Source organism: Saccopteryx leptura, chromosome 5, assembly GCF_036850995.1.
Source record: "Saccopteryx leptura isolate mSacLep1 chromosome 5, mSacLep1_pri_phased_curated, whole genome shotgun sequence".
In the NCBI taxonomy this organism is placed as follows: domain Eukaryota; kingdom Metazoa; phylum Chordata; class Mammalia; order Chiroptera; family Emballonuridae; genus Saccopteryx; species Saccopteryx leptura.
The window spans coordinates 61201635-61227909 of NC_089507.1; the positions used below are offsets into that span (position 1 = coordinate 61201635).

At 34.8% G+C, this 26275-nt stretch overlaps 1 protein-coding gene across 2 annotated transcripts in view; it reads right to left on the bottom strand.

Annotated features, from left to right (window-relative positions):
* Positions 1 to 26275, bottom strand: part of ANTXR2 (ANTXR cell adhesion molecule 2) — a 158500-nt gene that overhangs the window by 118280 nt on the left and 13945 nt on the right. For both annotated transcript variants that reach the window (XM_066384843.1, XM_066384842.1), the window contains exons 4-9: positions 22811 to 22892; positions 22252 to 22359; positions 22043 to 22111; positions 20881 to 20961; positions 2656 to 2716; positions 781 to 879 (exon numbers count right to left, since the gene is read on the bottom strand). In XM_066384843.1, the coding sequence (XP_066240940.1) occupies positions 781 to 879; positions 2656 to 2716; positions 20881 to 20961; positions 22043 to 22111; positions 22252 to 22359; positions 22811 to 22892 (500 nt within the window). The remainder of the gene's footprint in view (positions 1 to 780; positions 880 to 2655; positions 2717 to 20880; positions 20962 to 22042; positions 22112 to 22251; positions 22360 to 22810; positions 22893 to 26275) is intronic.

The window sequence follows — 26275 nt, forward strand, 5'->3', positions numbered from 1 at the left end:
TAGTACTATCAGATAAACAGCAAAATTGTAGATGAACCTCTCAAAAAATAATTCCATCAGAGTTCAAAGTTGTAGCATATGCCTTCCAGTATAAAATTTTAAGACACGTAATAGAAACCCAAATGCTAATCATGTAAGTGGAGTTTTTCTCAGAATGAAGATGAAAACATACTGTTTTTTTGAAAGCCAAGATATGAAAAATAAAACCTAATTCCATAAATATGATAATTATCAACAAACACTGTGCTAGGTGGGCACTGGAGATATAAAATATCTATAAGACAAAAAGCCTGTCTCAAAAAGATAACTGACATATTATTTAGAAATTAGATAAAGAAAACAAGTGACAATAAAACAAGGCAGCAAGTAGTAGAGTAGCTCAAGTGACTTAAGAGTTTTCAAGCAAGTATGGTAAGAAATAAATCTAGAAAAAGAGGCAATTAAATTGGGCAGCTCCAGGAATACTGAGTTCAACTCTGAGCTCTGCCCATTATTAACTTCATAACCACAGGCAAGTTATTTGACTCTTTCAGCCACACGACCATCATCTGTATAATGAAGCTACTCAGAATGGGGTCCGGCATTCATTAAGCTATGAACAAACATTGCCATCATTAAATAACTATTAAATAATGATTACTATGTGTATTATTATGGTACTTCATATCTTCCTTATTGGTTAAAAACATATAGTATAGTTGGTTTCAGCTGGGGAAAGGGAAACACGATGCTGACTTGCTGTGCAAGTATTAAGGCAACGTTGAGACTACAGGGACTTACTCTTTGTGTAGGTTTCATTTACTGTGTAAGTACAGAGAACACTGCCATTGCGACTTCCCAATTTAAATCCTCTTCCGTTCAAAACAATTTGAAATTCCTCTAAAAAGAAAAAGAAAAAGAAACATTTTGATCACTGCTTTACAAAAAAAGACATAACTTGAAAGTACCAAGATGCATAGAATGAATTATGAATTTCTTCATATTATTCACAAACAAGACACAGTTCTATGTCAACACTATTTGCTTTCTGAGACCCTTTAGGGAAATAGTGGAGATGTTACTCATTATAACATAGAGAGGCATTTTATTTTTTAAACAACTGTTTCCAATAGAGACCAAGATACTAGAATTGAAGCATAACAGTCATTCACAGATAAATACCATACAAACTTCCCCAAATTCAATCCTTAGAAAAATATCAGCAGAAATGAAACCTCTTTGTTTTTCTCCCCTTTCAGGTATTGAGGTCTGATAACGTGAAGAACATTAATTGTTCCTGTACTTTGGTTCTTAGAACTGTTATGTCTTGTATTTTCTTTAAACTATGACACATCATACAGAGTTCTTCTTTAACAGCTTCTCTACATTACTAATCCAGTTTCATTTTTTGTTGCACACAAATCTAAAATTCATCAGAAGTAACGTTTTTGAACTATTAATACTCTAAAGCCAGTCAGAAAAGAAAGTTGATTTAAGTTATTGTACTCCATGTATATAGTAGGAGCAGTCACTGAACATTAGAGAGTAAAATAATGTGCTAGAAAAAAGTTTAAAATCGAATATCTTGATTGGCAAATAAATGTTTGCTGCTTAGCGCAAAATTATATATGACTGTTTTAACAGATTAACTCTCCATCCCTTCAAACACCTGCTATCTAACATAATCTAACACATACATAATAACTATGGAAGAAAATACTGCCATGCCATTCTCTATTAAGTGTGCTATAAAAGGAATTTTGCTTATAAATTAAAATAAAATGCAGGTAAAACTTAAACTATAACGGTAAAAAGGACATGGGCTTATGAGTCAGACAGACAAGGGGATCTAATAAGACAATTACTAATAGCAAATACTGACCCTGTCTCTGCCTCAGTTTTCCCATCTGTGAACCAGGGATTATAAAAACTGCTGGGATGTTCAAATGTACTAATTCCCCTCCACCATCTCAGTAATCATTAGCTAAGGAGGCTAGAAGGTGCAGAACTTAATACCACGTGCAGCAGTTCAGAGGCTCCGTGGCAAATGAATCACACAGCACACTTTCTCCCCCACCAGACATGACATTTTTCCTTTTCTAAGTAAAGTCAGGTTAACATGAAGTTAGATTTGGAGAGGAAATAGAATAGGCCAACGAGAATCACACTCTCTTCGGGTAAGGATGGCTTTGAAGTGTTAAAACCTGAGTCTTCATAGCAGCAGCTGATGAAGCCACTGGCTTCCTTCCTGCCATCCAGCTGCAAGTCACTTCTTTCTGTGCCCTGAACTGGTGAATACTGTACTTTGGCCAGGTTATCAGAACATGGAGCTCAAAGCCTACAGATACACGACTGTTTGTATGAGCAGATAAAAGAAAAAATTTTCATATTTTATTTTACTTGTCATGGAAAAGGTCTCAAACATGAACTAAATATACAGAAGATTCTAAAAGCCTGTCACACAATATGTTCATTATTTAAAATAACATTCCAATGTTAAAAATTTGAATTTAAAATAGAAATATTTCAAGGAATTATTTAGAAATTCTTACAGAAAAGGATGCCAAAAAAGTTAATTTTGCTATTCTCTTTCCAACATGAGTTTCAAATCATATAATTTAACTAGGGAAAAAAATGCATTTTCTTACATGATATTTTTAAATTCTAACCACTTACCCCCAACACACACACTTGAGGGCTGCAAGTCCAGGATCTCAGTGCATGACTGAGCCAGTATCTAAAAAGGAAATAAAGAAGACAAATATATAGAACTAAATGATAACATGTGAACTAAATAATATGATTACTAAAATTCTTGATGTCCTCTCCTTAACATCAATAGATGGCAGAGAAAAATCTATTAACTATCACATGCAGTTTCCAAGCTCTTAGGAAATTTCCGTTTTGTCTTTCAGTATATATTCAAAGATTTTTTTTCTGTAGAAATCCTTATTTGATTAGAGTAAATACAGACAAGTGCAGATAAAGTGGGTGTTGCTTTGGCTATATAAAAAGATAAGTAAAAATTTTTGGTAGATATAAATTCAATGCTGACTTTTCCCATTGGGGCAGAAACAAGATAGCAAATCAGACCTCCTGCTTAATTATTCTAATTTAATATGTTTTCCAGTAAGAGGTTCAATAGAATATCGATAAACACTTCTTTGGGGGGGGGGTGAAAAAGGTGAAGGGGTTAAACAAAGGCAAATAACTTATAGACACAGATAACAGTGTGGGGATAGCAGAAGGGGAAAGCTGGGTGGAGGAAAGTGGAGGAGGTTAGAGGGCGGATAGATGGTGATGGAAGGAGACTTGACTTGGGGTGGTGAACACACAATGCAATATACAGATGAGGTATTGTAGAACTGTGCACCTGAAACCTGTATAATTTTATTAACCAAAGTCACCCAAATAAACTCAGTAAAAAATTAAGGAAAAGAATTAAATACTTCTTTGACTGTGGCATTTTTTAGTCAATCTCTCAGCCTCAATTCCTATGAATGCTAATACTTCTTGTATGTATCAGACATTACACTAGTAGAACACAGGCTCCTTGTGTGAGCCAAATATTATTTTCAAAAACATAGACTCTGTACTCCCTCATGCCTGGAGCACAGAAACAGAGTGGCTCTTCTTAGCTTGTTCTGAAAAACAGAAACCACCATACAAGGCACAAGGCTACAAGTGAAAAAACAAAGCAAAACAAAACAATGATGTAATCAGCTGTTCTTAATGGACATAACAATCCTGTCTTTATTTTTGGAACTGTTCTGCACTACATTATCAGTCAGACAAACTCCAGATGATCTCTGAAGGACATTCCTTTCTGGACAGAATTGAAGATAGACAATATGACGATATTCATACAGTGGTTTCCAGTATCTCGTGCTCATAACTAGGACCGAAAGGAAGGACTGTAGCAGGAAATAATAAAGCTTTCAGAGCTTTCTTTAATAAGAGTACAAATATAAATTGTCAGACTCTAAAACTCAGCTGGGTCAAATCAGGGAATTTTGTTGCTGAATGTGCATTTCTAAATAGGGGCCTCTTCAGTACTTTTTAGATCATTTCCCAGCGAATCCACTTTTCTCAGAGTGATTAGGAAACATATACACTATAGTAAAATTTTATATCTGAATAATTCTGGATGAGGTCTATCTAAATGCTGAAAGGGCCAAAGAAAAATTCCATAGCACCCAAAAAACCTTTCAGTACCCAAACACCTCTTCTGAGTCTATTTTATCTCTTACCCATAGAGGAGTGAGTACCGTTGTTTAATTAAGAATTGAAGTAAGAATTGAAGACTATTGACAAAGGTTAATGTGTCCTCTTAGATGGGAAGTATCTCAAATCACTAAACATCTTTAAATATTTTAACATAATTCAGAAAACAAGACTATAAAGGGAACAGAATAAAAAAATTGTCTTGCTAAAGGAATATATAGAGCTAAAAATGTTTCAACTAACAGAAAAAGGGCATTCTAGGTTTAGCATTGGCCGATCTGAGATGAAAGAACAGTGAGCTACCAAAATGGGAGGTTAGAGGAAAATGCAAAATCTCCAAATCTGTGGTGTCTGCCAGCAGTTCTGTAAAAATTTATTTTTAAACAGATCTTATTAAGGAAGCTGACATTATTTTTAAGTTTACAATCTTTCTATTAATTTTTAGTGACAACTCGGTTAGAATCACTGAAAAACATTTCAAGCATCAAGAGAAAGTTTGACAGTAGTTTAAAGATTTAAGCTATTAGAAATAAAAAATATATATATTTTTTTAATTCTTAGAACATGGTAAATGAAAAATTACAAGAAGATTTTAAACAAGATACAATGACTATGTATCCCAGAATGACCTGTGTAAATTTCTGACATTATGTTGGTTTCCTTTCTCCTACTAATATAGACCATATTTAAATATCTCATAATATTTAAGACAAATGTGTGTGTTGACTTCCTCTTTCCTTTGATGTAATCTATCAAAACATTTTTTAAATGCTGGTTTCAATAGCAAGATCAAATGAGCAATTCTCCTTAATGGAGCTCTCCTTAAGACTGAAGATTCAATACTTGCAAGTACCACTGATGGTCCACATCTCTAAAACTAGACCCTGTTAATGCCCTGCAAGGTATTGGGATTTTAAAGAAAAAGTTCAGGATCATTTAGCAATTTACATTGTACTCAGATCTGAGATTTTAAAAATCAAGTTACATTAAGCAGAGATGAATAGCTAAAGTTTGGTTATATCTTACAGTATAATATATATTTATATATTGTATAATATATATTTATATGTTGTATAATATATATTTATACATAATAATGTACTTCCATCTGTTTAATATTTGCACTTAATTATTTTAATAAAATGAGTTTCATAGAAATAATGTTGAATTGAAAGTAACTCAGATAACACATTCATTTAAAGCTAAGCAGGTAGACCTAGTCATAAAATTGAAATTGGCCTTACCATCTGCTGCAATGCATTTGAATTTCCCAGAGACCATTACCTGCCCTTCTCTAAAGTTTATTTTCATTTTTTAAATTTCTTTGGACTTATCATATTATTTGAGTAAATAAATTACCTCTTTTATTATCAGACAAACTCTGAATATAGAAAGAATCAGACCAAACAGCAACAACCCTTTCAGGCCTGGCACATTGCTAAGCACGTGCAGTACAACCCGTAATGCTCCGGGAACTCAAGACTGAACGCATGAATTAATAGAAATAATGCCCTGGCCGGTTGACTCAGTGGTAGAGCGTCGGCCTGGTGTGCAGAAGTCCTGGGTTCGATTCCCGGCCAGGGCACACAGGAGAAGCGCCCATCTGCTTCTCCACTCCTCCCCCCCTCCTTCCTCTCTGTATCTCTCTTCCCCTCCCGCAGCGAGGCTCCATTGGAGCAAAGATGGCCCGGGCGCTGGGGATGGCTCCTTGGCCTCTGCCCCAGGCGCTGGAGTGGCTCTGGTCGCGACAGAGCGGCGCCCCGGAGGGGCAGAGCATCGCCCCCTGGTGGGCAGAGCATCGCCCCCTGGTGGGTACGCCGGATGGATCCCAGTTGGGCGCATGCGGGAGTCTGTCTGACTGTCTCTTCCCATTTCCAGCTTCAGAAAAATACAAAAAAAAAAAAAAATAGAAATAATAAGAATGTTTATTTAGTAAGAAAAGCAACAATCATAATAAGACTAAGATAAGGCAGAATAGAGTTAATTTACATAAAAGAAACATCTAACCCTTCAATAAACTGTGAATATTGAAAATCCAGGAACCTTTAATTTGAAAATAAATTCATTGAAACCACTCCCAAATGAAAAATAACCAAATACAGAGAGAGAACGTGTTAGGAAGAAAAGAGAAAGAATAAAGTATATGAAGTTTTAGAAAATAATATTTTTTCTAACTTTGCTTTTTCTATCTAGAGTTTACCAAGTTCCTATTTTAAGAAAACAACCAGAAATCAAAATAATTTCATGTTTGTATGCAAAAAGTTTACACCATTAAATTTTTTAAACAGTCAGTTCAACAAATATAAAATAGCTCATAATCTACTCTCACCAAGTAATTGCATAGGATTAGGTGTTCAAGATTTCAAATATTGATCTATTATTAAAATTGTCATCACTAAATGACAACAGACAGAGAGGGACAAATTATTTTAAAGACTCTAGTTAATGAAATACTGTTATTGATTGATTGATCATTGGATCAGATGTTCTATATATGATAACTGATGCATTATCTTTCATACTGGGCACTTCCATTATTAGTACAACAGAGAACCTTGTAAAGATGTTTCTTCAAATATGTGTTGCCGTCTGTTTTCATTGTATCTCAACAGAAACAAAAAATAGTCTCCACTAAAGGCCAGCTTTAGTTGACATCAGAGAGTTAACAGTACCATAGACCAAATTTAAAGACAAGCCAGATACTATTATTAAAACCAGGGCACTAATTTCCAAAATTTACAAAGAACTCATAAAACTCAACAACAAACAAACAAACAATCCAATAAAAAAATGGGAAGAAGACATGAATAGACACTTCTCCCAGGAAGAGATACAAATGGCCAACAGATATATGAAAAAATGCTCAGCTTCATTAGTTATTAGGGAAATGCAAATCAAAACTACAATGAGATACCACCTCACCCCTGTTAGATTAGCTATGATCAACAAGACGGGTAATAGCAAATGTTGGAGAGGCTGTGGAGAAAAAGGAACCCTCATTCACTGTTGGTGGGACTGTAAAGTAGTACAACCATTATGGAGGAAAGTATGGTGGTTCCTCAAAAAACTGCAAATAGAACTACCTTATGACCCAGCAATCCCTCTACTGGGTATATACCCCAAAACCTCAGAAACATTGATACGTGAAGACACATGTAGCCCCATGTTCATTGCAGCACTGTTCACAGTGGCCAAGACATGGAAACAACCAAAAAGCCCTTCAATAGAAGACTGGATAAAGAAGATGTGGCACATATACACTATGGAATACTACTCAGCCATAAGAAACGATGACATCAGATCATTTACAGCAAAATGGTGGGATCTTGATAACATTATAAGGAGTGAAATAAGTAAATCAGAAAAAAACAAGAACTACATGATTCCATACATTGGTGGAACATAAAAATGAGACTAAGAGACATGGACAAGAGTGTGGTGGTTACCAGGGGTGGGGGGAGGGAGGACAGGGGGAGAGTTAGGGGGAGGGGGAGGGGCACAGAGAACTAGATAGAGGGTGGCGAAGGACAATCTGACTTTGGGCGAGGGGTATGCAACATAATTTAATGACAAAATAACCTAGACATGTTTTCTTTGAATATATGTACCCTGATTTATTAATGTCATCCCATTACCATTAATAAAAATTTATTTAAAAAAAATAAATAAATAAATAAAAATAAAAAAATAAAAAAAAAAAAAACCAGGGCACTTTAAGTCACGCATACACTAAATGCAAAATTGTATTATTTGAGATTTTGAAATATAAAATATTTATAAATTGACAACGAACTTAATGCTCACCATGAAAGAGTAGACTCATGAAGCATAAGTTCACTCAAAAAGTGACAGTAATATTAAGGAGTATTTACAAATTAAATAATAGGTATATCATTACCTAACCTTACTTTTGAACCCTCAAATATTAAAATGGATGACAAAAGTCAAATTTTCTCAATTTAGTACAAATATCAGTAGTCAAAAATTCAAACACATTTCTAACAATGATAATCATAATAACCATTTGCTGTACAATTATTGCATTCCAGAAACTGTGTTTTGCACTTTATCTAAATTTCTTCAGTTAATCCTACCAAGTTTTATGAATACATACTGTTTTTATCACCATTTTATACATCAAGAAACTGGGGCTTACACAGATTTTTAAGTTTCCCTAGAACAACTAATTCTGAAACAGCAGAGCCAGATCTCCTCAGGGCTGATTGAGTCCAATGCCCATTCTTCTAACCAGTACACTCTACTACCTCCATGCTTTTGACAGTCTAACCATTATAAAACCTACTATCTGACAAACTAGTGAAATTTGGCTGCCTGTTTACCTGGACATTTTTTATGCTATCAAAAACAATTTAAAATCTGGTTTATTTCTTATCTTCAAAAATATGTCACTAAGTTTTTACTTTTATTTGTTGGGGATTTTATAGGTTGGCTTTAAATTTCATAATATTACTAACTTTGAATAAGTTAAATTTTTAGATCATTCTATGAATTAGTAATATATAGGATACCCAAATGCACAGGGTTCTCTTTCTTTTTATTTATTTTCTCTATGGGGGATCTTGGTTATGACAGTCTCAGTATACCATGTTTCGAGTTTACGACACTCACTCCCATAAAAACTTTAAAAAAACAAAGACATGAATGTTTTGGCTTACGTCGTTAGTGTTGTATTTATGACTACATAGGCAAATTAGTTTGGTTGTGCATGGCATGGTGGCATGGCAGAACAGTATGCAGTACACTGTACAGTACAGTACATTTATGTTTTTCTTTTTTCTGTGGTTTGTGTTTTTATGTTCTAGATTATGATTTTACAACTGTGTTCAGATAGGCAAATGACTTAGGCTAGGGTATGTTTCTATTTACAACAAAATTTGGTTTACATCACTGTCCTAGGAATAGGACTGTGTTGTAACCTGAGGAACCCTTGTATTGTCTTACTTTTTTACTGCTTTCTATTGCACGTTTGTTTTATACAGATTAAACACGTTTTACTTCTCCACGTCATCCAGAAAAGCTAAAGGACAGGATACCAGAGCTCCTGACTATTGTTTGGAGACACAGCAAGCATTTGGAAAACTGAAATCAAACTGTGTTTAGACAAATCATTTTGTTATCTGATCTAAGAACACATCTGTTTTCATAAAGCTAATGACGTTGATGGCATTTAGGTTTCATCATGCCAAATCTCTAGACTTGCCCAAGTCCTGAAAACAGAAAGGACATTCAGAGCTAGAAGGCAGAAGTTTGAGGGAGGGGGAGTTATTTTGGTTTGTTTTTCCCTATTTTTTCTGGATGTAGAGTTGACTTCAGGCAAATTTTTGATATAGACTAAGTTAGTCCTTGTCCCTCCCCATCCCACTGTCTCACACAGACACATTTTTTCTAAACATAATCACTATCTAGGTTTGCCTTACCTTCTAAAATATTGCATTTCACTGTAGCTGTTCTCACTTCATAAACTAATTCATACTAATACAAGGTGGGGCAAAAGTAGGTTTACATGAAATAGTTTGTTCTTGTATTATTGTTTATTAATTATTCTGCTATTGTCCATACAAACAACTGTAAAGCTATATTTGCCCCTACCTTGTGCATGAGTGTAGATATGTAAGCTGATGATCTTTCAAACAACCTAGATATGATTACATCTAAGAAAAATCTAAAGAATTTTTTTTTATCCATAAAAATCCCTATATATGAAAATTTAGGCAGCATAACCATTAGGGAAGCAAGAAATGCAAATAGCATGAAGAAAAATATTTTCTTAAATAAGATGCCAACATTGGAAAACAAAGTCTGTCTCCATGTTTGCCTGAACGAGGTCTGTCCACAGTTGTTCTTTTTCTCAGTTTCTTTCTCTCCTAGGTCTTTGCACCACACCTTTTTCATTGACACCTGCACCCATAGGGCACAGGTCAGGTAGGAGATAAAAGTGTGAACTTCCAAGACAGAAAGGTCTAGAGAGAGTAGCTGTTGATATACACAAGACCATCTGCAAAACTTGTATTTATAAGCTAGTAAAAAAATCTATAATAGAAAAGATGTTAAAATACATAGAATTCTAAATTCTGGTACTTTGTGTAAAAATTCTCCATTCTAGCATGTTGTTGCAAACTGTGAATAAAATGCATAAAGATGGTTTTTATATATTTACTCCTTGTAATAACAGTCACTGTCCTCATCATCAAAACTTGCTGTTCTACTTAAAATGTATTTGTCTTGAAAGCTCCTTTTAAAATGCATGATGAAAAGCCTGCCATATATTAACATAAGAAAGTTAAAAGCCAAACACGATCTCATACTTAAATTCAATGATACCCAAGCAGCTCCAACATTTTTAAAACTTTATTAAAAATTTAAAATATTGGCCTGCTGGGTAGCTTGTTGGTTAGAGCATCATCTTGATACACCAAGGCTGCAGGTTTGATCCCCGGTCAGGTCACATACAATAATCAACCAATAAGTACATAAATAAGTGGAACAACAAATTGATGTTTCTCTCTCTTTTTCTTGCTTTTCCTCTCTCTCTCTCCTTTTTTCTTTCTAAAACCAATCAATAAAATATTCAAAATATTCACCATAGCAATAATTTTCTAACACTGACTTTAGGTATATAATACCACCTACAACAGAACATTATAAATAATTTACAAGCACCCTAGGTGTGTACTTAACAGACAGAAACTGTTAATTTTCATGACAGTTGGCATATACAAAAATATCAGTAAGGATAATAATAAAGTCTAAAAAGCAAGCGTTTTTTTCCTGATCCATTGAGCAGCTTTATGCACTAGAGGAGCTCATCCTAAATATGAAGGATTCCAAGTTTGAATCTCGTAAGAAAGAAAAAGATCACTGAACAGCATGAATTCTAAAGTTCTCAACAGTGTGAAGCTTTAGTAATTAGCCGTACATATGCATAAAACAATTGGAAAGAAGTTTCTCACTATCTTTTCTTGCTTGCTTTTTACCTTTCAATATACTGATTTATAATTTTTATTCTCTTTCTGGCTGCCAAATATATTTTGGCAACCCTATCAAATACATTGTCCTCTAAGAGGTAATACTTCAATGAAAAACAACTGTAATTTATAATCACGTGTTTTGGTTGAGTTCATTTTTAAAAAATGCTTGGAGATTCAAAACACCAGTTGCTCAATACAGTGTGTTCTGCACTAACTCATTTCTAAATATGGACTCTCCCTTCCTTTGCAAGTAAGCCAGTAGTATAAGCACAAGTGACAAATTTGTAAACAAACTTTTACCCGAAAAAGTCTAGGGAGGAATGTAAGTTGTAATCATTGCCTTTTACACTTCTCAGCTCCACACATCAACAGACACGTAGTTCTGATTATACTGTTGGTGAAAATATGTCCATATCATAAATTGTGAAACAAAAAACCCAAATGGCATTTAAGTTCCTCTACAATCACAATGGCAATCTTTATTTTTAAATTCATACATCTTTTTGCTGACAACTCAGACTGAGTTTTTAAAATTTTTTTATTAATTTTAATGTATTGCGTTAACATGAATTCAAGTGTCCCACTCAATATAATTCCCTCACCCCCACCCCCTTGTCCCTATTGCAGCCCCTTTGTCCTCCTCCCCCAACTCTCTCCCCGCTTCCCTCTGGGATTTGCTGTCCTGTTATCTGTTTCCATGTGTTATGTATATATAATTTCACTAATCCCTTCACCTTCTGTGATCCCATCCCTCATCACCCTCCCCTCTGACATCTGTGGCAATTTTTTTAACCAATCATATTAGCAGGTCTTCTTTTATTATATTTTTTATAACATAGAAATATGCCATAAATGGACAGATTTGAAACAAGTGTGTCTTCCTCAACTTCTTAAAGGAAATAAACACTGGACACTAATTTTGGCCATGTAAACCCATTATCAGTTTAGTTTTCTCACAAATATTACACAGCTGTAATTATTTATTCAAAGTGATTTGATTTCCTTAACCTATAATCCCAACCAACTCACTGAATAATGTTAGTATTAAGTAAAATTGTGTATAAGCAAATGGAAGACTGGACAATGAATATCAAGGTAACACTGTAAAATTTCAGTAAATGAAATGAATAATTTAAAGCAAATTTTCTATTTGATTTTTTAATTCATTTGAATTTAGAAGAAATGGAATGCCTTATTAGAATATGTGTCAAAAATATTTTAAATGTATCTGAATATATTAAACTGTAATTGCTATTGATTTTTTTCCTACCCAGAACACTTTTTCATCATTGACATGTCCATATGAACATTGTTCTTGTTGCCACTGGGGAAACTGTTCTCCATTCCACGTGTCCCTTGAGAGGCTATGGATCAGGATGCCTTTTCCCTTTCCACCTTGCTCCCAATCTCTATAGGAACAGGCAAGCTAAACGGGCTAGTCCACATAATGTCAATAATGTAATTGGCACAGGAATAAGCTCTTAACACACTGAGTCCATCAGAGTCCTTATTTGCAACCAAATATACTGATGTCCAGAGACAATAACTCTTCTTTTCAATAGGCTGCTAACTGAGGCCATGTAAACCTAAAACCTTTGGCAATTCCTTTCATCCAACACTCATCTGAACAAGAAGAAAATGAAGCAAATAGAATGACAGGCAAAATTTACAAAGGAAAAAAACCTTAAAAGCATGGATTAACTGATTCCCTGGATCCAAGTGTAACTGAGTCAGTTTCTTTCTCTGGACCACCCAGTTGTATGAGCCAATGACTTTTATTTTCTCTAAGCTAGTATAAACTTATTTCTTTTGTCAATTGTAACCAAAAATCTTAACACAGTGGAATATAAATAAGAGTATGAAACCTAAGTTATATAAAATCAGAAGTCAAGTCAAAATAAAGCATTTTCTGCTCCCCCCAAAAAAAAAGTTACATTTTTTTTTGTATTTTTCTGAAGCTGGAAATGGGGAGGCAGTCAGACAGACTCCTGCATGCACCCGACCAGGATCCACCCGACACGCCTACCAGGGGGCGATGCTCTGCCCATCCAGGGGCATCGCTCTGCTGCGACTAGAGCCACTCTAGCGCCTGGGGCAGAGGCCACGGAGCCATCCCCAGTGCCCGGGCCATCTTTTGCTCCAATGGAGCCTTGGCTGCGGGAGAGGAAGAGAGAGACAGAGAGGAAGGAGGGGGAGGGGGTGGAGAAGCAGATGGGCGCTTCTCCTGTGTGGCCTGGCCGGGAATCGAACCTGGGACTTCCGCACGCCAGGCCGACGCTCTACCACTGAGCTATACTTTTTTTATTGCTTAAATATATCATTACTCTATTAGAAAAAATATAAAAATATCTTCAGGAAGCATAGGTTTTATTTATTTACTCATTGATAAATTTGAATTAAGCAATGACTTCTTACCCAATGCTATATTAAACTCTAGGCATAAAAATGAGGAGGGAAATACAGTCCGAACCTTCCTACCATTAACATGGAAGATGACATTACAAGACTCCTCATCTACATTCAGTACTGAAGATCCTTACATACACAGAAGCCCAGAAGAACCTGATTTATAGTGAGCCTTACATTATACCCATCCTTGAAACTGATTTCCAATTTTGAGTAAGTCCTACCAGTCTGGTTTTTTCCCCTGTGAATATATCTTTATAGTTATCTCAGACTTTGGGTCTTTTTATTTTTATCAAACCATGATTTTTTAATAGAGATTTCCATAACTAACCAGTCAATATTCACAGTAGAATCTGCTAAAATTATTTAAGCTAATCACTTATCAGAACGTTGATTAGGCATCCTCCTCTATGGAAATGTTTTAGCTGAAGAGGGAATAATTTTGCAATGTCTTCTCATTTCATTAAAACATAATTTAGACACCTTTATTAGACACTTAAAAAAAAAAAAGGCCATCAACAACAATAGACAATTTCTCCAAAGGTCCAATGAAACATCTATTTCCAGCACAAGAAATAAAGTTACTCTTAAAATGTACGTTGTATATTTTCCCCTGTCTAAAGAATCTGTTACAGTTTTATTTAAATTTCCTACATGAGCCTGACCCTCGGTGGTGCAGTGGATCAAGCATCGACCTGGAATGCTGAGGTCGCTGGTTCAAAACCCTGGGCTTGCCTGGTCAAGGCACATATGAGAGTTGATGCTTTCTGCTCCTCTCTCCCTCTTCTCTCTCTTTCCTCTCTCTCTCTCTCTCTCTCATCTCTAAGAAGAATAAATAAATTAAAAAAAATAAAGACAAAAAAAATAAATAAATTTCCTACATGCATGAGTGATCACTCCCTTCCTATATGTGTTCCTGTGCCTCCCCCTTGGGTACTCGGGCACTGGGGCACGAGCTGCCATCACCTAGGATGCAGTGCTCTTGATTCCCCTCGCTCAGGGCTACTTATACAACCAGCTTCCCAACTGATTCATCCCCTCTTCTGTTTGATACTTTCTGAGGTCCTCCACCCAAAAATAATTTGTGCAAATGACTACAAAAAAAAAAAAAAATCCCATGATCTTGTTTTTAGAAAAAAATAAATAAAAAGGAGGAAGGTTTTCCATAGAGCATTTTGATTTTTTATTCTTTCTATCATTTTCAGCAATCCTGGCTTTTTAAAATGTTTAATGTTTTCTCCCACATTGTGAACCCGTGGTACTCACATGTCAGTCTGACTTATGCTAGTGTGAATAATATTTTATTTTTAAATAAAAGTCCTGCACTTACCTTTCCAAGAAATAAGAAACAACTGTTAAACATTCTAAAATGTTAAAAGATAATCCGAAGTGAAAAACAGAAGAATTATCTCTTTGTGTTTGTAGGCAATAGGAGGGGAGAAAGAACAAGAGAAACAATGACTGAAATTCCGAAGTTTTCTGACTTGAACATTTCACTGGACCTCCACTTCCCTAAGGGACATCTCCCACCAGGATTTGCCCCTAGGCCAAATTCAGCATCTCTCTCTCTCTCTCTCTCTCTCTCTCTCTCTCTCTCTCTCTCTGCCTTCTATCCAATTCCACCTTGTCTTCTAACACTTTGGGAACCTCTGTAAAAAAACATCTTTCACTCTCACTATTTCTAGTTGATCATTTTAAGGGGAGAATGCCCATGTTACATTATCTGTCCTTCTCATCTTATATCCAGTAGCTCTCAAGTTTTATTAACTTTTTAAAGCTTCCTAAATTTACCTTTTTATTTATAGTTTCACTGCCATCACAATAACAACAGCAATGAATAGCTGCCAGCTAGTATTTTCTAGAGCCTTCAGAGCCTGACTCAGCAAGAAAAAAAACAGTTTCATACCTACAGTTGCAGCCCCACCCTGTCCCTGACATGATTCTGACCAGGACAGAGAGTATATTAGTCATTTCCCTTGAAGTTCTTGACCTAATTTTATTGCAGAAGACTTAGAAACTCACTGCCTGAACAAAGTCCCCAGGAACTATGGTCCATTAGGGATGCTGTTTCCACCTTGAATACTAGGTTTCTGCTCTGAACTACTAGTTAGCACTACAGGTTCCCCACAGAACGGTGGCTCTTTTCTGAATGCAGTGTCTTGAAATTCCACATAGGTTTTGTCATTGGAATACTGAGTCTCCTCTCCCAGTCGTTGACTGGGTCCTAGTGCCATGGCCTAAGGATTTAGAAGTAGGGCCTAGGGCCCAGCCAAATACTTGACTTCGAGTAACTATACCATCTAGAAAACGTGATTATTATCCACTTGCAGATCTGATCCTCTCACATACCAACACCATGTCCTTAAGTCACTGATAGTTCAGAATGCTGGCCATCTCTTTCAGTGGACTGCTCTACAGAAGGACCAACAACCCTATCCTACATGGTTCTAGCTTTACGCCATTCTTAACTTTCTATCAACTGTTTCAAAAGCCAGCCCTTCTGAGTTAGATCATTCTTTATCATTATCTCATTTAATTCACAAAGCAATCCAATGAAACAGATGTCATTATCCCCATTTGACTGATAAGAATTTGAAAAACTGAATAAGACTGCATTATAGAACATAACAGGTCACACAGCTAGGTGGTGGTGGAGCTGAAACTCACAGTCAGGCCTTCCTATTCCCAACCATAGTGTCTCCACTATATTAGGTTTCCTTTCATCATGTCTCAAAAAAAATTATTGCAAGAGACTTAGAATATACCTTTCCATCTTTCAAATCATCCTATACCTTATCACAAGAGTACTCTAAATGTTCACTATCATATAAATATTATGTTACAAATTAATCTTTCACGGTTCCACAATTATTTATGAAATAAATGCCAACTCACCATCCAAACATTTGAGGGTCTGGTCTCCATAATCTGGATCCAGCCTACCAGTCAATGTTTATTCCCCATATCCCTCCAGAATCCAGGTCAAATCACATTTCCTCCTGTACCTCAGCCACTCAGCCCAGGCTGTATTTAAAATTCTGTGTTCCTTGTTTCTAAGTAAATCCATTCCAATTGTCGCAGTGCAATCCAAATCCCACCACAAAATCCTTTCCATGACTTTACAAAACTTAACCCATCCTTCTGTCAACTTTACTCTATCCATACTGGCATTTTAACATAAATTGCATTATAAGATTCCTTCCTAACACATAGAGTGAGTGACTCATTGAAATTTCCCTCTTCCAACTCCCCACCCTTTGTAATTCTTTCAGGAATCGCCATATTCCAAAACACAAATTATCATTATTTTCAAGCCCCTTCAGGGCAGATAATTTGTCTTAAGTGCATGTCCCTTCTTTTAAGCCTAACATGATGTCTGTAAACATAGTTAGAGCTCAATAAATAAGTAAATAAAAGAATAAATTAAACAATGGAAAAGGAAGAATAAAAAAGAGGAAAAGTTTTTACCAGTACCTACTTGAAATAATAATGAATTTTAAACCTTCATCTGAGCTAATCAACACTGGAGATTAAACCAATATTCCAAAAACTGTTACATATAATATCTGCCTGGATAGAAATTAAAATTTTTGAAAGGTTGTATTTCCCTCCAAATTAAGATAGACTATTAAAATGATTTTCTGCATCAAGTAACTTTTACAAGGGGTATTAAATTATTAACATGCAAAATGTTCGTAACAATGGCCTTTTTCAGTCACTTGCTTTTAAAGTTATAACAGATTTAACTACTACAGTCTTTCCTCTTTTTAAACCACAATATATAAAAAGCTCCAAAATAAAACTTCTTGCTGATTAAGAAATTGATTCTAGACAGACTATGTCTTTACAAAATTTGTTTACCTTATACTGTGAGGGAATCAGATAATTTAGGTTAGTGAATTTGATGGGCAGGGAGGGAGGGAAAGAAAAAAGAAAACCATGTTATCTATTTTTATTAAAGAATAACTTCAAGTAATATACTGATAATTAATAAGGCCAGATGTATTTAAATAATTTCCAGAAGAAAAAGTATGATCAATTCAGCAAATATTTTGCTTTCATAGTCCCAAATATTTGAAAAACTTAAAATTTCAGATTTCTTCCATTTGCTTGGCTTTGTGTAAATAAATATATTCCAAGTACAGTTTTACCCATTAGTTGGTAAATCACAAAAAATCAAGATATATTCAATTTTCTGTACCCTTACCCTGAAATATATACACTTTATTTATTTTAAATACCAAATATAATTTTTTAAGATAAGATGGTACTTCGTAAATTATAAACTGAAATTTTGAGGCAGAGTTATAGTTTTTGTATATTATCAGGTGGCGCAATATCTGTCTTGAAGAGAGATAAAAGTGTTTGAAATGCTTTAAATTTATACAAAGTGGACAAAATCCCAAACTATCATCATGTTGATAAAAAGCTCAGCCATTAGTGAGGTCAACTTTGGTTTTAAAGGCTCGGTTTGTCTACCTGCCAATTCTGTTAGAGTTTACCCAGAGATTGGCTTCCCTGAGAATAATTCACTACTCCTTTAGTGACAAAATAGCTGAGAGTTTAACTGTTTTGTTTGTGATTAATTCTATTCTCATGAGCCCCTTCCAGACAAAACTCAACAGGCTTTGTTAGCAATTCATAGCTAAAATAACACAAATCTTTCTATTATTATGCTGTCCTTTTTAAATTAAATTAAATTGAGGTGACATTGGTTAATACCAGCCAAGTGTACAATTCTCTAATACATCGTCTGTATATTGCATTGAATGCTTACCACCCAAAGTCTAGTCTCCTTCTGTCACCATATATTTGGCCCCCTTTATCTTCTTCATCCTCCTCCTAACCTCTTTCCCCTCTAGTAACCACCATATTATTGTCAATGTCTATAAGTTTGTTTGTTATGTTTGTTCACTTGTTGCTTTCTATTTAGTATCTAACATATAAATGAAATCATATGATTCTTATCCTTTTCCATCTAACTTATTTTGCTTAGCATAGTATTCTTAAAATCTATCCATATTGTTTTAAATGGCAATATTTTATCTTTTCTTGTGGCTAAGTGGTATTCCATTGTATATATGTACCACGTCTTCTTTATCCAATCAACCATCAAAGGACACTTAGGGTGTTTCAGTGCCTTGGCTACTGTGAATATTGTTGCAATGAATGTAGGGGTACATATATCTTTACAAATAAATGTTTTCAAATTTTGGGGGTAAATGCCCAGAAGAGGGATTGCTGGGTCAGATGGAGGCTCTATTCTTAATTTTTTGAGGAGCTTCCATACTGTTTTCCATAATGGCTATACCAATTTACATCCCACCAACAGTGTACAAAGGTTCATTTTTCTCCACATCTCCTCTAATATATGCTAAGTCTTTCAATATAACTTATAAACAAGCTAAAGTTTATCAAGAACATCAGAGAAGAAAGACTAGTTAGAAATTCCATTCTAGTTTCCCTAGTACAAATTTCAAAAAATGAAATTTAACAAAAAATATAACAAAGCAATACAAGAATTTTATCTCCTCTGGTAGTCAACAACTGATTTCTTGAAAGGGAAATCTGTAGTAATAACCCATAAAAAGAGTTTTGAAAAAGCAATTAGTCACCTAGAGAATTTTGAATTAAATCTTTTATATAGAGAAAAAAATTACAATGGGAATAACTCAGCAAGGTCTTTTTTCTCTCCCAGTAAAATTATTAAAATAATTGCAAATTCTTGGCACTACTCAGCTCCATCGGTTAAGAGCATCGTTGCAGGTTCAATCCCAGGTCAGGGCACACAACACCCGGGAAGCAACCAAAAAATGCACAACTGAGTGGAACAACAAATGTTTCCCTTCCCCATCCCCTCTCTCTCCCTTCCTCTCTGTCTCCTAAGGCTCAATAAAAATTAAGCCCCAGCTGTTATGGTTGGAGCATCGTTCCAGAGTTCAGAGGTTGCTGATTCGATTCCCCAGTCAGGGCACATACAGAAACAGCTCAATGTTCCTGTCTCTCTCTCTCTCCCTGCCTCTTTCAAAAAATATAATAATAATAATAATAACAATAATTCTCAAGCATAATAAAATTATATTTAAAATAGAATCCATTGATTTGTTTATTTTTAGGGTCAAATTATCCTCCATTTTACAATGTCCATCCATATTCTTATATTTTAAAACAAATCACAGTTGTAGAGTATTTACCTTGAATCCAGATATAAAACTATTGCAGTTTTTTCATGAAAACTAAACACAATAATATATGTAAACTCTTAAAATATTTAAATCTCTGTTCCATTCTGCATTTACATTGATCTATCCACTAGACGTACTAATATGTGACAGGGTCAAATTGTATGTTTCCTCTGAAAAGCTCCATTAATTAGAAAAGAAAAAAAAAGCCTACGTGATCCTCAAACCAAAGTGAATAAATCTCACTCTGTTTCTAAAAAACATAATACTTAAAGAGAAATTTTAAATGCCAGAGCCAAGTCAGAAGAAACTGCAGATTTTCCTCCTTCAATAAATACCTAAAGATTAAAGGCAAAGCTTTGACTTAGAGAATATTATATTACTATTCACTTCCATTTTAGGATGATGTTTACCAAAATATCATAAATACTTAATAGCAACCGTTCCTAGTGCTTCTAGCAAAAGGCAGTAAAATGACACATAAACCCCAGCTGTGAAAGCCCAGGAGTTTTGCTTTGCATTCATTGCTCCACTTCCCCATACCCTGTTTAGGACAGCCCAGACTCTAATGATCACAAGAGATAGCTCAGCTGAATCCAAAACAGAAATATTAATAGCTTCAGTGAAACTATTTATCATTAAAATGGAAAAATCAACAAGATCAGTCAAAGACTCAGCCGGTGGTTCAAGTTGCCTGACAGCTAGCTAGGAAATACCATAATAGAAAGAGTAATCACATGATCCAATCCAAATTTTTATTTTACATTTCTTGTATAAAGTCTATAAAACTCTCCAGCTACCAAGACGGCAAGGAACTCCATGCTCAAGGGGTGGAAGTGTCTAAGATTGTTTATGAAAATCTTAAACTTGAAATCACAAGCCCAATCTCAACAGAGCTCAATTTGCAAGTATTAATACCAAATCTGACCAACAAAATCTAAACTTTTAGAATTACACTGTCTTTGCAATACCAAACAAACTTCCTCCTTAATCTCTTTCTTCAAGATAATGACCACCTGAACTGGATAGCAACATTTCTTCTTACAGTTTAAAATATATCTAAAATTATGAGCCTTTCCTGCCCCCAGAAGAGTACTCACAGAATTAATTATTCCTTTAAGAGCTTGAAATCCACCTTTGACAGGAAACACTTGTTCCTTGGAATCAGCAATTCTTTCAAGCTTTTAGAAAAGTAGAAAATTTTAATTAAGAGGTGGTTGAGACATATAACACTTTATAAACTTTGTTGCATTTTAATTATGTTCGTCTAAAAAAATTACATCACAGTATTAACCCACTAGTGTAACCTGCCAGAAACTGAGGGTGATGGTACTAATGACACTGTAAGTGAACTGAGACCAGCCACAGCCCCTTTACATTGGCCTCAGGTTTCAATTTCAAAACAGTACAGAGCTCTACTAGCTGTAAATATCATGACACACAGAAGTCTTAGTCATACTCAACCAAAACTAAAATGTAAAATCATTTTGTGAGTGCAGAAAACGACTTAATAAATAAACCCTTAAAACTTCATGGAAAAAAAAGTTATTTTAAGGAAAATTATTAAATATTTTTCATAAGCAAGTTGCCTAAATCCCTGTACTTCTAAGAATCTAGTTTTAAATCAAACTAAAACACCTAAGACTGTCATAATAATCTTGTCAGTTGCATTAAAGGCATATTCATATTCTTTTAACTCGAATGTTTGTCCTTCAAATTAAATAAATGTTCAATTAATTTACAGTTCTGTTTTCAGTAATGAACCCTGTCAACATCAGACATTATTAATAAAGATATATAACAGGGGTCAGGAACCTATGGCTCACGAGCCAGATGTGGCTCTTTTGATGGCTGCATCTGGCTCACAGAAAAATCTTTAATAAAAAAATAATAACATTAAAAATATAAAACATTCTCATGTATTACAATCCATTCATTTCCACTGCTCATGTTCATGGTTGCAGGTGGCTGGAGCCAATCACAGCTGTCCTCCGGGACAACACCAAATTTTTATTGGATAATGCATAACGTACACGGGTCGTTGTATGGCTCTCATGGAATTACATTTTAAAATATGTGGTGTACATGGTTCTCTCAGCCAAAACGGTTCCGACCCCTAATATATAAGAATAGGGCCATTTTTATAGAAAATCTTTGACAAATGATTAATGTCATAGTAAGTCATCAGTGAAAAGAATTTGAGAAACTATCCTAAAACAATTATGTGATTTAGATTAAAGTTTACAGATTTGCTACACTCACCTGAGCTTGTTCAAAGTCAAGAACACCAACGCAATAAACTCTAGCCCCAAATGACCTGGATACCTTTGCCTATGAAGAGAATAGAGGCAGAGGTAAAGGTAGAGGTCGAGGTAGAGATAAGGGGGGGACAGTTGAATTATTCAAATACCAGGCTATACATACAGCAAAATACACTGGGGTGTAAAGAACAGTTTCAGTTCAATACCAACCTCTTTCTCTGCATATGATGGCACCAGACCGTCCAATTTACCATCTGTCAGAGCAATTACAATACTGGAGGTTTTTAAGCCTCCTGCTTTCTCAATTTGTTCATTTGCCTGAAAAATGAAGAATAATTATTCAACTCACAATTTAATCTTAACTTTGAACCAGCATGTTCTATCAAGCTGAATTTGTAAGTCTGACAAAATCAAAATATTATGGACTGGCTTTTAAAACATGGTAGTTGTGTTAACTATTTTATTTAAAATATGCATATATTTACATTACAGAGTAGCTGATATTGGGTTTAAATGACAAAATTTTAGCTTTGGTTGACTAGTCTGAATATAGCCAATAGAGAAAATAGAAAATTTCTTAAGAGGTAAAATGACATCTAAACATTTTTATTACTATCAGTTTCATCCCTAGCACAACTAAAAGAACTTAAAATTTTCCCTGAGATAAACATGTAATGGGGTTATTTAGTTTTACTAGAGAGTTATGAATTATTTCATTATAGCATAAGAAAACATTCTCTCCTGTGTGCATAAATGTAAAAAAACTTACTAGCTTTAGTCCTTCATGGATGTACGTCTCTCCTGTTGGAATGACATGTTTTAAATCCTCCAAGCCTTTCCTGATTTTGCTTCTGAAAACAATGTTTTATAATATTAAAGTAAAGAAAAATGAGCAAAGATTACAGTAAGCACTTCTCAAAATCATGGCAGCATTGCAACTAAGTTTTCTTCAGCAGGGAAAGGAAAGAACCTGAGCTCCGAGGGCAGAGAGCTCTCTCTCATTTTAATGAGTACTTAGTAACATCTGTACTTTAAGTACGCAAAATAAAAGTACTAACAATGTGAAATGTCTTGAAAACCTAAGTAGTCTGTTCCAGGCATTCTTAGTTGAAACAGCTATCTTTAATCATTTTTGTTTTACTAAATGCCAAGGAATAAAGCAAGTATTTTAATTAAAACAAACAAGCAAACAAACAAAGCCACCAAGGATTGAGTAGGTCAGCTTAACTGAAAATATTTTTGAAGCACTTATCCCACCTCCCTACAAGTTGGAAATTTTCTTTGTTATCTGCAAATTCCTAAAGAATGTTACTTCCCCACATTACTTATGAAAAGGAACATTTTCTGTTTTTGTCTCCCAGAGTCTTAAGTCTCATGATGTAGACACTTTTATAGCACCTTCTCACCCTTCCAGCTACCATTTCATTCTCTTGAATATTGTGGATACATAATAAATATTTCATGAACAAATAAAAGAATAAGTGGATGAATTGATGACAATGGATTCTTCAGAGGAGCAATGTGAATGAAAAAGAGGAAGAAACATAGAATAATCTTTTTCATCATGACTTAATTAATTGTCCCAATGGAGTATGTCTAAATGAAGTATGATTATAATATTAAGAGCTATTTTGTCTGTATGAGTAAGAGAAGATTCATTTTTCAGGCTTTTTAAATATAGGTTCCAAAGACTCGTTTTAAAAAAAAAAAACTCACAAGAATCTTAAGAGATAAATACAGTAATATTGCAAAAACAACCCGAAATAAACTCAAAACTTATTTTAAATCGGAAGAGATGTCTTAATATATTGTTTCTGGAATTTTAGTGTTTTACATAGAAGCAAAGACAAATACCTTTCTAAATAAAAAGTCTCGAAATAGTAAACTACAGTATAATGCTTTAAATAAAACACAAAGAGCAGTTATACTACTGAGAATGACAGATGATAGATGAAAGACTGAAATTCAAGTTTATACAAATAGGTGATAAAAAGTATATTATCTGAACATGAAGGAACTTAATTGGGTCCTACACAAAATTATGTGTGTGTTTAATAATAAAACATTAATAGTTATTATTTTGTCATGCTGCAACGTTGTGTTTCAAATACTTGCAGTTAGTCATTCACCAGAGCCTCACTCACATTTTAAAAGTAGCTTATTCATTATATTTAAGTATTGTAATGGAAATTATTATCTGACAAGCTCTCTATCTCAAGAAGTTTCCCCAAAAGACAGGACACCTTTCAAAGTATGATCTTAATCTTCCTTCTTCCTGATTCAGTCTTCTCTACTAACACATGCAGTCTTTTTAAATGCTTGGTTTAAAAAAATCTACTCATTCTAAACCTATTTTTTACTTTATCACACTCTTTTTTCCATGGTGTCCCAAACATATACATGTTCAACTTTCACTATAATAAATAAACTTGTCTCTTAAAAACATTCTGCTTTAAAAAAATCTAATCTAATTTAATATTTTTACTTCTGAACAGGACTGGAGTTTACAGTGGGCTATCCCCATGTCTATTATATATAATGTATCCTCCCTACCCTGCACTGAGTACTCATTATAATACCTTTTACAAAGTAAGTGTTCAATCAATTTTTCAATCTACTATAGGGAAAAAAAATTCATAATTCCATAGATGATGGAGTAAATTACATAATTTATAAACTTGTTTTATCTAAATATTTATCTTTGGTATCTACAAAAACAACTTGAAACTGATTCTATCTGAATACAGATAAAAACCAAATATTTGGTGCTTTCCAGAAATGAGTGGCAGTATGTCCTCAAGCATTAATGCTTGCTGCCAAAAAGAAAACAGAAAAGATCACTGAAATTCAAGTTTACACAAACAGATTTTTCATGGCAATAATCATCTCCATCCATTTCGGACACAGCTCACCATTACTCCTGAAGACAAGACAGCAAGAGCAGCAGACTCGAAGCTCAAACACACACATACACACAAGACAAACCTTCTCAAAGGTGGAATTCAGAGTTTTTTGGGATGGTAGGTCTTTGCTAGTTTATTTTATTGGAAGAAGCAGATAACCCCTTGCTTTTTTAACACATACTCATGCCTGTCACCATAATCCAAGTTGCACTACACCCCACCGTTACTTTTGCAACTGAAGAATCATCAGAAAAAATCTTTTCCTTGCCCATCACCAAAAATATTAACAAACTTGAGTCCTGGTCTTACTATCTTCCTGACAGACAACAGAGTCTGCCAGCTTCTTCTCCATTAACAAATGTCACTGTAAGGAAAACAAAAGCCAGCCCTGACCAGGTGGCTCAGTGGATAAAGCATCTTCTGGCACACCCAGGTCATGCAGTCCAGGGTATATAAGAGAAGCAATCAATGAGTGCAAAACTAAATGCAACAACTAAGCAAAACAAGGAGTTGATGCTTCTCTCTCTCTCTCTCTCTCTCTCTCTCTCTCTCTCATTCCCTTCCTTTCTTGCTCTCAAATCAGTGGAAAAACTAAAAACAAAAATAAAAATATAAATGAATGAATGAACAAATAAATAAATTAACACATTTTAAAAAGGGACAAGAATAGCCAAATATGACAGGGCAGATCTCAGGCCTTTGAAGGACCTCCAGTTACTAAAAATGTTATAAATTTCTCTATTGATAAACAAAATTATGCAACAGGTTAAAAACAGAGCTTATTTATCTCTATTTTGACTTAAAGAAACCTCTAATGGAAAGCAAGAAGGAAATTATAAACATGAAGGAAAAGTGAATATGTTGTAAGGATCAGTTCAAGTCCAACATCTTCTTAGAAGATGAATCTTATTAAGCTTTTTTTGTTTGTTTGTTTGTTTGTTTGTTTTTTATGAGAGGAGGGAAGATAGTGAGGAGGAGAGATAATGAGATAGATTTCTGCAAGCATCCCAACTGGGCTCTTCCAGGCAACCTTATCCGGGGATGATGCTCGAGTACCAAGCTATTTTCAGCACCTGAATCTGTCTTGCTTAGACCAATGGAGCTATCCTCACCACCACAGGCCATGCTCAAACCATTTGAACCACTGGCTGCAGGAGGGGAAAGGAATGAGGAGAAGGAGTGGGAAGAAGCAGATGGTATCGTCTCCTGTGTGCTTTGACCAGGAATCAAACCTGGGTTGTCCATACTCTGGGCCGACACACTAACCACTGAGCCACTGGCCAGGGCCTTGAGCTGAGCTTTAATATGATGTCCTCAACTATAAAAAACAG